Genomic DNA, 18,400 nt, shown 5'->3' on the forward strand with positions numbered 1-18,400 from the left:
TTTTCTGTCTTCTGCCTTGTTAGTTTAGAAGGAATAGATGAGTCTAGAATCTAGATTGACTGCGAATAGTATTGACAGACCCACCCATCCACATTGTATAATCAGTCATCTGTGGATCTGATCAAGTTTACAAAGACTCAGTGAGACTTTATAAGGACTGTGAATTACGGTTGGAAAGAATGTTTGAGATGTTGACAGTTACTGTAAAAGGTTGAGGTTTCAACTGATAAAAGATAATATTTGGACAGTGAAACTAACTCAATCAAGAAACAAAGGAGAGAATAAATAGAAGAAGGAAAGTCAATGAAGAGATGAAGGGAGAATGTCGGTAGGCTATATATGAGAACTCATAGTCGCTTCCCACTCTTTATACAAATTACCAGTTATTGTCAATATCTTCCAAATTAAGATAACATAAGATAGCAGTCATGGTAGATTTATGCTAGAATCTGTGGCAGGGAGGAAATTAAAAGTACAATCATCTCCCTGGGCAGATGTCATTTCAATGTCTGTTCCACGTTGGTTCAACATAATTTCATTGAAATGACGTGGAAACGTGGAGTAGCAGTCTAAGGCGCTGCATCGCAGGGATTGAGGCGTCATGACAGACCTGGGTTCGATCCCAGGGTTCATTACAGACCTGGGTTCGATCCCAGGGTTCATTACAGACCTGGGTTCGATCCCAGGGTTCATTACAGACCTGGGTTCGATTCCAGGGTTCATTACAGACCTGGGTTTGATCCCAGGGTTCATTACAGACCTGGGTTCGATCCCAGGGTTCATTACAGACCTGGGTTCGATTAAACGAACAGTGTCAAGAAGCAGTGCGACTTGGCAGGATTGTGTTTCGGAGGACGCATGGCTCTCGACCTACACCTCTCCTGAGTCCATGGGGGAGTTGCTGCGATGGGACCAGACTGTAACTACAAATTGGGGAGAAAAGGGGGTAAATCTGAGAAAAAAAAACACACACACAGCTCATCAGGAGGAAGCTGACCAGAGGCAGTTAACCCACACCTTTCACTTATTATCACTCTATGACATGAACTTGTGAGGATTTCATTCACTCTGTTTACTAGTGTAGAGACTGTTTTAACAGTATACATTTTTTTAGAAACAAAGAATTAAATGTCTAAAGTCTACTGTCTTCCAGATAGGTCTTAGATCTCTTATCTTTCATCGACCTTGCAGCACCTGAAATCCTCCAACACCTCCAGCATGGACCCCAGCTCCCTGGATTTAGGCCCCCTGATTTAGAGCATCGTCCTTGGGCTGTGCTGTGTGCTGGGCCTCCCTGGTAACATAGCTGTTCTGGTGGTAACACTGAGCAGCTCGTCCCGATGCCCAAACTTTACCCTGTGTCTCATGCTGAACCTGGTATCCTCCGTCATCTTGTGCATGGCCACGATACCTGTGTGGATCAATACTCTCCTGACTGGCTGGACTCTGGGCCGCCTGCAAGCTGTCTGTATAGCCTGTACTTTCTATGTATCCATATGGTAGCCTAGATTAGTTCCTTTGGTGATCTAACCCATTCAAGCTTGACCTCCATTGGTAAAATCCAGCTTTCCCATGCATGAATAAATTGATTTCGTATTAATTAATAAATAGATGATTTATTTCTCTTACAGTTGGCTACATAGAGGCTACTTCTGCTTTCGTTCAAACGAGCTCCAACTTCCCATAAAGTGTTAAACTACTTCATCACACTTGTTAAGTTGCCTCAAAATCTTGACAGGTATTGTACTATTGAGCAGCATGGAAAAACACATTAGATCAATCCAACAACATTTCTGCTTAAACAGATGAATAAAAGCATGAATTTCATACCTTACACCACTCTGTTGCCCAACATGGGTTCAACAATGCCCGTTTCAGTCTAAGCCACAACAAGAAGTGAGACAACTTGTCAACATAGTCAAACAAAATGTTTCTGGACCAAATGAAGGTAGAACTTGAGATATGTCAGATGTAACACATTATGTAAACAGACAGACAACTTTATCCCCACCTAAAGGACCATGTCTTTTGGTTCAAAATGAGAGAAAAGGCTGAATCATCAACATAAATCGATACTGTAAACCATGTACTCAACACTATAGGCCATATTTCTATATAAAAAAGAAGCCCTCATCACCTCATATGAGGTATGACTGATATGACTGTCAGTCCTCCCTCCTATCTTTAGTCCCCAGTGTAGATGCAAGGATTGACACACCATGAGATCAACATGATACTGTAGTTTAAAACATATTTTGAAACTATAAACAGTTTTTGGGGTTTATGATAGGGTGGTGAAAAGCACGAGCTGAAGCACACCCCAATTTTTTTTGAATAGGTGCTGACTAATGGAAAGTAAACTGGATAAAAATAAATAAAGTTGTAAACTACATATGCTCCCAACAACTGAATGGATATATAGAGTGTGTAACTCTCATTTCATACGGATCTGGCGGAGCTTGAACTTATAGTAAAACACCCAGTCTACACATCACACAAACTGCCATTACACAGTCTGGTCAGAGGAGGGAGACAGAGCTCCACTACTGTCCATCTTGAGAAGGTTGGAAACATAACGAGGTAGTAATTCTACTGTTAAACTTAATTGACCTTCTGAGACTGACAACCACTGTTGATGGACATAAACCACTGTGTAAGTGAGTCAAAGTAGGCCTCATTTAAGATATAGTTGCTATTTTGTGTGGTATATGATTTCAGTATTCTCAAATGTAATATACAATAGGCCTACCTTTGGAAACTGTTGACTTCTAAAGAGGAACTGCTCTGACTCAACAGCTGCAGAGCTACGGAGTCTCCTGTATTCTGAAGTGTTCTAAAGACCAATTCTTCTAAATATGACACATACTGGTACATATCTCTCAATATATTCTCCAAATATGTTAAATCTTTGTAAACACATTGGGACCACTAAGGATACAGAGCTGTAGAAAATGCTTTCTTTATAAGGAGATGTTAAGCAAAGATCAGAATAGGTTTAGATTTACTCTTCGATTTCTCTTCATATTGTAAGAAGAACCCATTTCATTACACAACAGCATGAATGTTGACCCTGTCTGAACCCAACTATTCATGCTCTACTCAACTTCTATACTCATCCAAACTTGAAAGAGTGAATACAGTCATGTCATTTGCACTAAAGAAATACTACTTTGACATCATTATGATACAGTATATCACATGGCGTCAGTATTATTTTTCACTTGGCTCTGTCATATCCTCACATGGTCTCTCCTATCATTGCTATGCAGACGACACACAATTCATCTTCTCCTTTCCCCCTTCTGATAACCAGGCGGCGAATCGCATCTCTGCATGTCTGTCAGACATATCAGTGTGGATGACGGATCACCAGCTCAAGCTGAACCTCGGCAAGACGGAGCTGCTCTTCCTCCCGGGGAAGGACTGCCCGTTCCATGATCTCGCCATCACGGTTGACAACTCCCTTGTGTCCTCCTCCCAGAGTGCTAAGAACCTTGGCGTGATCCTGGACAACACCCTGTCGTTCTCCACTAACATCAAGGCGGTGACCCGATCCTGTAGGTTCATGCTCTACAACATTCGCAGAGTACGACCCTGCCTCACACAGGAAGCGGCGCAGGTCCTAATCCAGGCACTTGTCATCTCCCGTCTGGATTACTGCAACTCGCTGTTGGCTGGGCTCCCTGCCTGTGCCATTAAACCCCTACAACTCATCCAGAACGCCGCAGCCCGTCTGGTGTTCAACCTTCCCAAGTTCTCTCACGTCACCCCGCTCCTCCGCTCTCTCCACTGGCTTCCAGTTGAAGCTCGCATCCGCTACAAGACCATGGTGATTGCCTACGGAGCTGTGAAGGGAACGGCACCTCCATACCTTCAGGCTCTGATCAGGCCCTACACCCAAACAAGGGCACTGTGTTCATCCACCTCTGGCCTGCTGGCCCCCCTACCTCTGAGGAAGCACAGTTCCCGCTCAGCCCAGTCAAAACTGTTCGCTGCTCTGGCACCCCAATGGTGGAACAAGCTCCCTCACGACGCCAGGACAGCGGAGTCAATCACCACCTTCCGGAGACACCTGAAACCCCACCTCTTTAAGGAATACCTAGGATAGGATAAAGTAATCCTTCTAACCCCCCCCCCCCTAAAATATTTAGATGCACTATTGTAAAGTGGTTGTTCCACTGGATATCATAAGGTGAATGCACCATTTTGTAAGTCGCTCTGGATAAGAGCGTCTGCTAAATTACTTAAATGTAAATGTATTAGTAACATCATGAAGACCAGTGGGTTTAGAACACATGGTTTCAGTATTAGTAACATCATGAAGACCAGTGGGTTTAGAACACATGGTTTCAGTATTAGTAACATCATGAAGACCAGTGGGTTTAGAACACATGGTTTCAGTATTAGTAACATCATGAAGACCAGTGGGTTTAGAACACATGGTTTCAGTATTAGTAACATCATGAAGACCAGTGGGTTTAGAGCACATGGTTTCAGTACTAGTAACATCATGAAGACCAGTGAGTTTAGAACACATGGTTTCAGTATTAGTAACATCATGAAGACCAGTGGGTTTAGAACACATGGTTTCAGTATTAGTAACATCATGATGACCAGTGGGTTTAGAACACATGGTTTCAGTATTAGTAACATCATGAAGACCAGTGGGTTTAGAACACATGGTTTCAGTATTAGTAACATCATGAAGACCAGTGGGTTTAGAACACATGGTTTCAGTATTAGTAACATCATGAAGACCAGTGGGTTTGGAACACATGGTTTCAGTATTAGTAACATCATGATGACCAGTGGGTTTAGAACACATGGTTTCAGTATTAGTAACATCATGAAGACCAGTGGGTTTAGAACACATGGTTTCAGTATTAGTAACATCATGAAGACCAGTGGGTTTAGAACACATGGTTTCAGTATTAGTAACATCATGATGACCAGTGGGTTTAGAGCACATGGTTTCAGTATTAGTAACATCATGAAGACCAGTGGGTTTAGAACACATGGTTTCAGTATTAGTAACATCATGAAGACCAGTGGGTTTAGAACACATGGTTTCAGTATTAGTAACATCATGAAGACCAGTGGGTTTAGAACACATGGCTTCAGTATTAGTAACATCATGAAGACCAGTGAGTTTAGAACACATGGTTTCAGTATTAGTAACATCATGAAGACCAGTGGGTTTAGAACACATGGTTTCAGTATTAGTAACATCATGAAGACCAATGGGTTTAGAGCACACGGTTTTGGCCCAATCATCCAAGCATTCATTCAGAGAGGTTCATTAACTGAAATGTATCAGTAGCATTATTTTCCACGATACCTGTGTGGATCTATACTCTCCTGGACGGCTGGACTCTGCAATCTAGCCACCATCCTGCTCTCCCTCAGCCTGTATGCTAACATGCTATTTGTATCTCCAGGTGCTCTACCCGCAGATGTGGAACCGGCTGGTGCGCAAGGGGGAGGTGGCACTGCTCCTGGCCCTGTGGGGGCTTGCATGCGGCCTGACTGCCCCCGCTGTGACCACTCGTGAAGTGGGCGATGAGTGCCGCCGAGACACGGGCTGGGGTTCATGATCCCATTCTCTGTGCAGGTCACATCTTACTGCTGCCTCCACGGGCTGCTGAACCAAGTTGACGCAGCAGATCACCAGTGTAGTGGTTGCCTTTCTTCATCCTCTGGATCCCTGTGATCCATCAGCGTGGTGGACATCGCCGGAATGGTGCTGTGTCTGTCTGAAGTCGGTCTCTGCAGGTTTGACTAAAGGGATGTGGCGGGCATGCCAACCCATAACTCTAACCCTCACCCTACCCATAACCAAACCCCTTAACCCTAACCGTAACAAATTAGGATACTCACAAAATTAAAAAAAACGTACAGTGTTTTGGTTTGGTTTTTAGAGCAGACAATTTTTCTATTTTGTCCTCAACAAACCCCACTTTTTGGGTTGCTGACTCTGGATCTGTATAGCCTATAATCATAGGATAGCCGAGATTAGTTCCTTTGGTGGTCTATCTCCCTTCGAGTATGGCCTCCATTGGTCAAATCCTAAATTCTATTACATCTGTCAGCTTTCAAATGCATAAATACATTGATTTTGTTTTCATGAATACATTGATTTGTTGTTTCTCTTATAGTACATCTACTTCTGCTTTGGTTCAGAGGAGCCCCAACATCCCATAAGGTGTTGGACTATTTCATCATACTTGTGAAGTTGCCTCATTCTATGTCAAAATCTTGACAGGTATTTTAGTATTGAGCACAATGGAAAAACACACTCAAGATCTATGCAACAACATTTGTGCCTGAATAGATCAACAAAAGGATGCATTTCAAACCTTTCACCAGTCTGATGCCCAACATGGGTTCAACCATGTCAGATTCAGTCTAAACCGCAAGAAGAAGTTACCAACACTGCCAAGCATCATGATGATGAGGCTGGAGACACTTTTCTTCTTAAAGTCCATGATTTTGACAACTTGACTACTGACATGCAGTACATTTTGGGACTGTGTCAACAGTGGACTGATGAAATTTTTTCCAAAAGATAGTTTTTGAGTGAAGTTCCCCTTTAATTAGAACACCACTCTACTCATCATACAGACTGCCATTACACACTGTGGTCAGAGCAGGGCGACAGAACACCAGTACTGTCCACCATTAGAAGGTCTGAAGGATACAGAAGAAGATGTTCTACTTTTAAAAGGGCAATCAGCAGTTGCTACATTTATTTTGTACTCATAAATTCATTAAATGTTCCCATTGATTCTTGAAGAATATAGTGTAACTTATAAATGCCTCATGAGCTTCGTTTAAATGTCATACACCATCAAAATGGAAAATATAAGCTTGTTGGACTCCAATGTTTCTAAACAAATTAAATGTCAACCAACACCATATAGCCTAAAAAAATATAATTGTATTATAATTTTAGTGTCATGGAAGTCCAGTCCTTACTGGACTTCCCTGTCGATGAATTTGAGAGTGGTTACATTTCTCCAGCCACATCCCACAGCTTTTTACCGAAACAGGGACGTTAAAAATACTTTGTTATTGCCGTTTAAAATGTTATTTACCTTCTCCTGAGACTGACAACCACTGTTGAGGGACATAAACCACTGAGTCAGTCGGTCAAACTAGGCCTCATTTAAGACATAGTTGTTAAAATCTGTAGTTTTTTATTTTAGTATTCTCAAATTTGATATATAGTAGGCATACCTTTGGAAACTGCAAACTTCATTTATCTCTGTGTGTGTGTGTGCATGTGCACGGTGTGTGTATTTGTGAAAAATATGAAAGCTTTGCATAGCTGTCCTGCCTCACTGCTCCACGTACTTTAAAACCCGTGTTGATCAGTGACTGTTCACTCCTTTCAGAGCCACTGACACGCAGCACAATGATGATGTCACTGATTCTACTGCTGGGGACACTGGGGCTCCTTGTTCAGGGTGAGAGACACTTTGACTAACTGTGATTCATGATGAGTTTGGCTTCAGAATTAAACTTAGTTTGTGAATATTGCAGATAAGGATACAAATAAATCATCTGGTTTTGCCTGAAGTTTCATGATAGGCTTTGGAAGATTAGCAATGTCTATTTGTTGTGATAACCTTACTTACTAATCAGTCATTCTTCACTTTTGTTTTATTTTTCAGAATCAGCAGCAGATATAATTCTGACTCAGTCTCCTAAATCTCAGTCTGTTAGTCCAGGAAAGACTGTCTCTATCAGCTGTACAGCCAGTTCAAGTACTGCTGATTATCTCCACTGGTACCTACAGAAACCTGGAGAAGCTCCTAAACTCCTGGTTTATTATGCTACAAACCGTCAGTCTGGGATTCCAGGTCGTTTCAGTGGGAGTGGATCTGGTAGTTCATATACTCATTACACTCTGACCATCAGTGGAGTCCAGGCTGAAGATGCAGGAGATTACTACTGTCAGCAGAGTAACAGTTATCCGTTCACACAGTGTTAGAGCATCGTACAAAAACCTCCTTCAGCTAAAGAGGAACTGCTCTGACTCAACAGCTGCAGAGCTACAGAGTCTCCCGTATTATAAAGTATTCAAAACACCAAATAATCAAAATATGAAACTACAATAATGTAATTGATTAGACTTGTCTATGGACTATGATACTGTACATATCTCTCAATATATTCAGCAAAAATGTTAAATTTTTGTTAAACTCGCTGGGACCACTAAGGATACAGAGAAGAAATAGAAAATGTTTTCTTTTGAAAGACATGTTGAACAAAATTCAGAATTGGTTTAGATTTTTTTTCACGCTTTGATTTATCTTGATATTGTAATAAGCACTCATTTCATTCCACAACAGCATGAATATCGACCCTGTCCGAACCCAACTATTCATGCCCTGCTCAACTTCTATACCCCTCCAACCTTGAAAGAGTGAATACAGTCATATTGATTCCATTCAAGAAGTACTACTTTAATAGTATTACTTTTCATATGTCACAAATGAATGTAGTCCACATACTGTATACAAAGCCATAAAAAGACTGTGAATTCCCCGATTTGAACGTTATGCAAAGTCCAGTGAAAAGTCTGCTTCCCCAGCCCATGTTCAGTTCTTTAGTCAGACACACAGATGCCCCAGTCCCAGAGGATTTGAGGCTGAGTGATTGTGAACTCTGGTGGGGTTGAAACTCAGATTTACATGGGCAGGGTGACCACAACACTCCCAGAATAGAGCAGTACCATGGCCAGATGTTCACCTGTTCACAGAGAGTTCCATTGAGCTTGGAGCACATGGCTTCAGTATTGGTAACATCTAGAGTCATACATTTAGAGAGTTAGGCCAACTTTTAGAGTTTGTAATATTGTTCTAATTCTAGACATTCAGTTACACAGCATTGTTGTAATGTTAATGGGGAGCTACTATGTCTGCCACAGAATGTTGAAGTGTCATGTAAATACATCATAATGCAGAAACCTCAATGTCCTCTCTAATACATGGCTCTGGTAACATCATAAAGTCTGGGGAGTCTAGAGAACATGGCTTCAGTATTAGTATCACTGTAGATATCCTTTGGACTGGTACCAAATCAGCCAAACATTCATTGAGAGAGGTTGATTGAGTAAAATGTATTAGGAAAATAACTTTCCAGGGTAGAGAGATCGACATTCCTTATAAAATGCAATAAATCAAAAAGATCTCAATGTCTAATGGTAAAAGTCATTAAATAATGATATCCAGGCAAACCATTTAAAATATTGAATGTCTTTATTATCTCAACATGTCAGAACCAACAGCCTTACAGTAATAAGGTTCAGAACACATGTGATATGAAAGCCAAGCAGATCTATTTGACATCAGAATCAGACATATATTCTGGTGTTTGTTCCACTATGCTAAAAGCTCCAGCTGGAGGAAGGATTCCCACACAGGATCCAGCCCAGCATTAGACCAGTGTGCTTGTATTGCTGGAACAGTAAGAAGGAGAGGTGCAGAGTAAAAACAGTGGAGTCAGAGGGGGGAGCTCATTAATCAGAACACTGGTCTCTCCTCAGTGTCTCAGAGAGTGGAGACTGGGAGCCCTGGGTGGCCTCACAGACCACAGAGCCCACCTTCTTCCACTGGTCAACAGGGAGGGTCAGGGTGCTGCTCCAGCTGTAGTGACCATCCTTCTCCTGGACCCCGGGGCTCCCGGTCACCTCCCAGGTGTTACTGCTGCTGCTACCGTCCACCTTCCAACTCAGCTTCCAGTCTGAGGGGAAGCCCTTGTTGGCCAGGCACATGAGAGTGGCCTTCCCCTGCTGCAGCTCCACACTGGAGGGGGGCAGGACTGTCAGGGTGGGACGAACATCACCTAAAAGAAAGGTGGGAAGTTATGGAGAGGGGAACTATCAATCAATCACCAGACTGATACGACAATAATGATGCAGCAGTTTAACATCTTAGCTGTAAATGAAGGCTTTGTCCATCAGTAGGTTTCTGTTCCTCAAACAAACAGACAGCTGGTTTATCAGTCTTTATGTCACTCTTTCACTTCCCTTTGACTAGCTACTGAAGCATATTATAACTACATGAGATGACTGAAAATACATTCAACTATCTTCAAAGTGTAACTATTTAAAATGTGAAATATTTACATTTACATTTACATTTAAGTCATTTAGCAGACGCTCTTATCCAGAGCGACTTACAAATTGGTGCATTCACCTTATGATATCCAGTAGAACAACCACTTTACAATAGTGCATTTCAGTATACTCCTCCCTTATTGTAATGGATTAAACTCCTAGGAATCAAACTGCATTTCATTATTAATTATTATTATTATTATTTTAAAGAACATTTCACAGAATGTATGAACAATTCTTAAATTATGAATTCAATTAAAATTGGTTGATAAGCCTATGCTGAAGAAATGAATTCCAGTTGACTGTAAACATCTAACAATGATATACATTTAATTTAAAAGACACACTAAAACATTTAAGTTTTAATTTATCGAAAGAAAATGAATAAAGTTATGTGTAATTTACAAGATTTTGTATCAAATTGAAAATAAATCTATATTCATATGAACAGCAGAAAGCTGGACTTCGCAAGATAGCAAGTCTTTTCAATAGATAGCAAATAGATAGCAAATAGCAAATAAAACAGCAAATGAGATCAAATAAGATAGCAAAATAGTAAATAGCAAATAGATAGCAAAGCGAAGCAAAACTTTGCAGCTGAATGCTGAAGGAGTAAATTTATGTTGAATTTAACCATCTTACAACAATTATATACATTTAAAAGACACATTTAAATAAAATGAATAGTGATATTATTTACGAGAATGGGTCTGTTAACCAAAAATAATAGCTTCAAATTTGAGGTTTAACCAAAATATATTTTTACACAAATGTGGACTCCTATGAAGAGAATAACTCTTTTACCAAAAACATAACTATGCATAGCATTTATTTCAATTTTAATCTTAGTTTCTTCTCTCACAAGATCAATGCATCTATATGCAAGGTCAGAACATTTTCTTTATTAGAGGTAGGTAAACTTACTTCCAATATCCAGTCTAGTGCCTCCACCAAAAGTGTAACCACAGTGATACAATCTCATTCAGCGGCCGTACAAAAACCTCTGACACTATAGAGACACTGCTTTTGCTCTTTGTAAAACTACATTTATCTAAACCACTCTGATTTGAACAGTATCCCTGTTCCAAATGAATACACACTGTATAACCTTGTTTGATATATTACATCTTGAATAGGCATTTTGATTTAACTAAATTTATTTTAAGGAAAATAAATGCAAAACAAATTCTCCAAAAATAAATATACATGTCTACTTTCTATTTAAGGGAGTTGTAATACTGTTAAGAAAATTAATTGGGATTTTGATATCAGAGGTCAAGATCTAGAACTGAATACTTACTGCCAACACTCAGTTTGGTCCCTCCACCAAAAGTCCACCACAGTGATAGAGTCTGATTGACTGGCTGTTCAAAAACCTCCAGACAGACACAGAGGGGAATGGTAACAGAGGCATGGAACTGATCACTGAATTCTGCATTGTAACTGATGCCCCCTACTGGTACACTCTGGAGCTCCAGTAGACTGGACACATTCATGTTCCCCATTGAACTTTCAACATTTTGAAAACGGCTGTGGACTATGTAGATATACAGTGCCTTCAGAAAGTATTCACACCCGTTGACTTTTTCCAAATGTTGTTGTCTAACAGCCTGAATCGAATGGGGACTTTTTAAGAAAGTTACAGAGTGTGATGGCTGTGATAGGAGAATACTGAGCATGGATCAACAACATTATACGGTAGTTACTCCTCAATACAGTACTAACCTACATGACAGAGTGAAAATAAGGAAGCCTGTGCAGAATACAAATATTCCAAAACATTCATCCTGTTTGCAATAAGGCACTAAAGTAAAACTGCAAAAATGTGGCAGAGAAATTACCTTTATGTCCTGAATACAAAGTGTTATGTTTGGGCCAAATCCAATAAAACACATCACTGAGTACCACTCTTCATATTTTCAAGCATGGTGGAGGCTACATCATGTTATGGGTATGCTTGTCATCGGCAAGGACTCTGGAGTTTTTTGGGGGGATAAATTAAATGGAATAGAGCTAAGCACAGGAAAAATCTTAGAGGAAAAGTTGGTTCAGTCTGCTTTCCACCAGAAACTGGGAGACAAATTCATCTTTCAGCAGGACAATAACTTAAAACACAAGACCAAATATACACTGGAGTTCCTTACCAAGATGACATTGAATGTTTCTGAGTGGCCTTTAAGTAGTTACAGTTTTGAACTTAGATAGTTGACAAAAATATGACAATTAAATTCATTAGAATCCCATCTTGTTACACAACAAAATGTGGAAAAAGTCACACAAGTCCACATTTTTTACATTATTACTAATAAAAAGATCTGTCAGCGGTATTTTGCGGAAGAGTCACACTCTCTGGAACATTCTCCCTAGTAAGTGGTACCTGCTCCACGGAGCAAACATATGCTAGGCAGGACGTTAGATACTCTAGTTCGTTCAAACAGTATCGTCAGTGTCTGATATATTTTAGATGCCGGTTATGGGCGGGACACGCAGAAGGTGTGTTTGTGAATGAATTTGATCAAGCTATGTAGCCTTTTGATTCATTCTTCATGAATAAATTCAACGGACATGTTTTGTTGATTCTTTGTAATACTCGCCACCTAGCAATTTTATCAGGTTGGCTTTAGCTAGCCAGCTAGAAAGGTTCTCAATCTCCCATCCTCATAATTAGCTACCAATCTCTTGCCCTCAGAACAGCCCAGCCTCAATTCGTCAGGGCATGGACTCTACAAGGTGTTGAAAGTGTTCCACAAGGATGCTGGCCCATGTTGACTCCAATTCTTGTCACAGTTGAGTCAAGTTAGCTGCATGTCCTTTGAGCGGTGGACCATTCTTGAAACAAAAGTTGAGCATGAAAAACCCAGCAATGTTGCAGTTCTTAATATAAACCGGTGTGCCTGGCACCTACTACCTACCATACCCCATTCAAAGGAGATTCAATCTTTTGTTTTGCCCATTCACCTTCTGAATGGCACATAATACACAATCCATGTCTCAGTTGTCTCAAGGCTTAAAAATGCTTCTTTAACCTGTGTCCTCCGCTTCATCTACACGGATTGAAGTGGATTTGACAAGTGACATCAATAAAGGATCATAGCATAGCGTTCACCTAGATTCACCTGTTCAGTCCTTGTCATGGAAAGAGGAGGTGTCCTTAATGTTTTGTACACTCAGTGGAAGGTGATTTGTAGATCTGTCAGTCGGCATTGGCCTGCACATTCTGCTGCAATGTCGAACATGTAAGGATCGAAGCTGGAGATGAGAAGCAGGTACAGGGAGTGAACATTTAATAACCACAGACAGGAACAGAAAACGGAAACGACAATAATGCTGAGACGGGGACGAAAGAGAGGAAACAGACAGATATAGGCAAGGCAATCAAAACGTGAAGGAGTCCAGGTGAGTACAATGAGCGCTGATGCGCGTAATGATGGTGACCGGTGTGCGTAATGAAAGGCCTGGCGCCCTCGAGCGCCAGAGAAGGAGAGCGGGAGCAGGCGTGACAGAACAAACCCAAGGAGGGAAGTTGTGGGAGGTGCCTCTGCGACAGTTGAAGTAAGCATGTCTCCAACCCCCATATCACACACTCACAAACTGAAAAGATGTGTGAACATTGAACAATCAATTGGTGAGAGAGGGACTCAAGTATCACATTTATTTGTACATATCCACTGTGTACATGATTTGTGGCAAATCTGTTTCAATCATGTCTTTGGTCACTTTCACGTGGGTCAAACAAAAACACCCTAATGATTGGTAGACAATAGAGTCTCCCGCATTGCAGGTGATGGCTGCAAGTTACAACTGCTGAGGAGGAACTGCAGAAACTTGCAGTCGACTACAGTCAAAACTTCATGACCTTTGATGAAATGGTTTTTGTAAAGTTCATACAGTTGTTACGAATGTTTCCCCCCATAATGCAACACACTTTGGAAGACGTGTTCAATGATGGTCATGGACTTGACAAAAGTGATCTTGTCGAACACGCTAATTTTCTCTTTTCTGTGTTCTGCCTTGTTAGGATAGAAGAAGGAAAGTCAATGAAGAGATGAAGGGAGAATGTCGGTAGGCTATATATGAGAACTCATAGTCGCTTCCCACTCTTTATACAAATGACCAGTTATTGTCAATATCTTCCAAATTAAGATAACATAAGATAGCAGTCATGGTAGATTAATGCTAGAATCTGTGGCAGGGAGGAAATGAAAAGTGCATTCATCCCACTGGGCAGATGTCATTTCAATGTCTGTTCCACGTTGGTTCAACATCATTTCATTGAAATGATGTGGAAACATGGAGTAGCGGTCTAAGGCACTGCATCACAGTGATTGAGGCGTCATTACAGACCTGGGTTCGATCCCAGGCTGTGTCACAGCCGGCCGTGACCGGGAGACCCATGAGGCGTCGCACAATTGGCCCAGCGTCTTCCGGGTTAGGTGAGAGTTTGGCCGGCCTGGATTTCCTTGGCCCATCACGCTCTAGCGACTCCTTGTGGTGGAATGGGAGCCTGCAAGCTGACCTCGGTTGCCAGCTGGACAGTGTTTCCTCTGACACATTGGTGCGGCTGGCTTCCGAGTTAAGTGAGCAGTGTGTCAAGAAGCAGTACGGCTTGGCAGGATTGTGTTTTGGAGGACGCATGGCTCTCGACCTTCGCCTCTCCTGAGTCCATAGAGGAGTTGCTGTGATGGGACAAGACTGTAACTACAAATTGGGGAGAAAAGGGGGTAAATCTGCAAAAAAAAACACACACACAGCTCATCAGGAGGAATCTGACCAGAGGCAGTTAACCCACACCTTTCACTTATTATCACTCTATGACATGAGATCAAGAGAAGAGAAAAACTTGCAAGGATTTCAAGCAGACTCTGTTTACTAGTGTAGAGACTGTTTTAACAGTATACATTATTTTTTTAGAAACAAAGAATTAGTTGTCAAAAGTCTACTGTCTTCCAGATACCTGAACTCCTCCAACACCTCCAGCATGGACCCCACCTCCCTGGATTTAGACCCCCTGATTTAGAACATCGTCCTGGGGCTGTGCTGTGTGCTGGGCCTCCCTGGTAACATAGCTGTTCTGGTGGTCACACTGCACAGCTCGTCCCGATGCCCAAACTTTACCCTGTGTCTCATGCTGAACCTGGCGTCCTCCGTCATCTTGTGCATGGCCACGATACCTGTGTGGATCAATACTCTCCTGACTGGCTGGACTCTGGGCCGCCTGCAAGCTGTCTGTATAGCCTGTACTTTCTATGTATCCATATGGTAGCCTAGATTAGTTCCTTTGGTGATCTAACCCATTCAAGCTTGACCTCCATTGGTAAAATCCAGCTTTCCCATGCATGAATAAATTGATTTCGTATTAATTAATAAATATATGTTTTATTTCTCTTACAGTTGGCTACATAGAGGCTACTTCTGCTTTCGTTCAGAGGAGCTCCAACTTCCCATAAAGTGTTAAACTACTTCATCACACTTGTTAAGTTGCCTCAAAATCTTGACAGGTATTGTACTATTGAGCACCATGGAAAAACACATTAGATCAATCCAACAACATTTCTGTTTAAACAGATGAATAAAAGCATGTATTTCATACCTTACACCACTCTGTTGCCCAACATGGGTTCAACAATGCCCGTTTCAGTCTAAGCCACAACAAGAAGTGAGACAACTTGTCAACATGGCCAAACAAAATGTTTCTGGACCAAATGAAGGTAGAACTTGTGATATGTCAGATGTAACACATTATGTAAACAGACAGACAACTTTATCCCCACCTAAAGGACCATGTCTTTTGGTTCAAAATGAGAGAAAAGGCTGAATCATCAACATAAGTAGATACTGTAAACCATGTACTCAACACTATAGGCCATATTTCTATATGAATGAGAAGCCCTCATCACCTCTGATATGAGGTATGACTGATATGACTGTCAGTCCTCCCTCCTATCTTTAGTCCCCAGTGTAGATGCAAGGATTGACACACCATGAGATCAACATGATACTGTAGTTTAAAACATATTTTGAAACTATAAACAGTTTTTGGGGGTTTATAATAGGGTGGTGAAAAGCACGAGCTGAAGCACACCCCAAAAATGCTTCAATAGGTGCTGACTAATGGAAAGTAAACTGGATAAAAATAAATAAAGTTGTACACTACATATGCTCCCAACAACTTTATGGATATATAGAGTGTGTAACTCTCATTTCATACGGATCTGGGGGAGCTTGAACTCATAGTAAAACACCCAGTTTACACATCACACAAACTGCCATTACACAGTCTGGACAGAGGAGGGAGACAGAGCTCCACTACTGTCCATCTTGAGAAGGTTTGAAACATACAGAGGCAGTAATTCTACGGTTAAACTTAATTGACCTTCTGAGACTGACAACCACTGTTGATGGACATAAACCACTGTGTAAGTGAGTCAAAGTAGGCCTCATTTAAGATATAGTTGTTATATTGTGTGGTATATGAGTTCAGTATTCTCAAATGTAATATACAATAGGCCTACCTTTGGAAACTGTTGACTTCTTTTATCTGTGTAGTGTATTTGCATGAAATATTGGTGTTTTGCATATATGTCCTGCCTCACTGCTCCACATACTTTTAAACCCCAGTGTTGATCAGTGACTGTTCACTCCTTTCAGAGCCACTGACACGCAGCACAATGATGATGTCACTGATTCTACTGCTGGGGACACTGGGGCTCCTTGTTCAGGGTGAGAGACACTTTGACCAACTTTGATTAATGATGAGTTTGGCTTCAGAATTACATTTCCTTTTGTGAATATTGAAGATATTAATAAAAACAAATCTGGTTTTGCCTGAAGTTTATTAATTGGCTTTGGAAGATTAGCAATGTCTATTTGTTGTGATAACATTACTTACTAATCAGCCTTTCTTCACTTTTATTTTATTTTTCAGAATCATCAGCAGATATAATTCTGACTCAGTCTCCTAAATCTCAGTCTGTTCGCCTGGGAGAGACTCTCTCTATCAGCTGTACAGCCAGTTCAAGTACTGGTAATAATCTCCAGTGGTACCTGCAGACACATGGAGACACTCCCAAACTTCTGGTTTATCATGGTACAAACCGTCACTCTGGGATTCCAGGTCGTTTCAGTGGGAGTGGATCTGTTAGTCCTTATACTCATTACACTCTGACCATCAGTGGAGTCCAGGCTGAAGATGCAGGAGATTACTACTGTCAGAAGGGTGGTTCTTTTCCATTCACACAGTGTTAGAGCGTCGTACAAAAACCTTGTTCAGCTAAAGAGGAACTGCTCTGACTCAACAACTGCAGAGCTACGGAGTCTCCTGTATTCTAAAGTATTCTAAACACCAAATCTTCGAAATATGACATATACTGGCACATATCTCTCAATATATTCTCCAAAAATGTTTAATCTTTTTAAACACACTAGGACCACTAAGGATACAGAGCTGTAGAAAATGCTTTCTTTTGAAGGACATGTTAATCAAAATTCAGAATAGGTTTATATTTACGCTTTGATTTCTCTTCATATTGTAAGAAGAACCCATTTCAGTATGCAATAGCATGAAAGTTGACCCTGTCCAAACCCAACTATTCATGCCCTACTCAACTTCTTTACCCCTCCAAACTTCAAAGAGTGAACACTGTCATATCGATTGCATTCAAGTACCACTTTGATATCATTAAGATACAGTATATATCTGTCACAAAACAATGTAGTTTACATAGCCATATAAAGACCTGAGAGTGAAGTCCCCAACTTGAACGTTATGCAAAGTCCAGCGTGAACGCTGGTTCCCCAGCACTAGTCAGCCCTAGTCAGACACACACAGCTGCCCAAGTCCCAGATGGTTTGACGCTGGGCGATTGTGAGCTGTGGTGTGGTTAAAGTAATATTTGCATGGGCAGGGTTACTGCAACACTCCCAAAATAGACCAGCACTGTAGCCAGATGTTCTCTTGTCCACAGAGAGTTCCAGTGAGTTTAGAGCACATGGCGGTATTAGTAACATCATGAAGACTGGGGAGTCTAGAGAACATGGCTTCAGTATTAGTATCACCGTAGATATTATTTTGACTGGTATTATATTTGGCCCAATCAGCCAAGCTTTCATGGAGAGAGGTACATTAACTGAAATGTATCTGTAACATTATGTTTCGTGGCAGAGCTCTCCATTCCTTATGACATCTAAACAAATCATAAAGAAAAATATAACTCATTAAAGAATGATATCCAGGCACACAATTTAAAAGATTGACTGTCTTTATTATCTCAACATGTC

At 41.0% G+C, this 18,400-nt stretch overlaps 1 gene segment (V, D, J or C); it reads right to left on the reverse strand.

Annotated features, from left to right (window-relative positions):
• Nucleotides 1-9,244: 9,244 nt before the first annotated feature.
• LOC106588303 (Ig kappa chain V region Mem5-like) overlaps nucleotides 9,245-18,400 on the reverse strand; it is a 92,811-nt gene continuing 83,655 nt past the window's right edge. Inside the window, 2 exon segments of the V gene segment in view lie at nucleotides 9,245-9,849; nucleotides 11,048-11,079. Of these exon segments, the coding sequence occupies nucleotides 9,524-9,849; nucleotides 11,048-11,079 (358 nt within the window).

The sequence above is a fragment of the Salmo salar genome, chromosome 27 (assembly GCF_965601325.2).
Source record: "Salmo salar chromosome 27, fSalSal1, whole genome shotgun sequence".
Taxonomy (NCBI): Eukaryota; Metazoa; Chordata; class Actinopteri; order Salmoniformes; family Salmonidae; genus Salmo; species Salmo salar.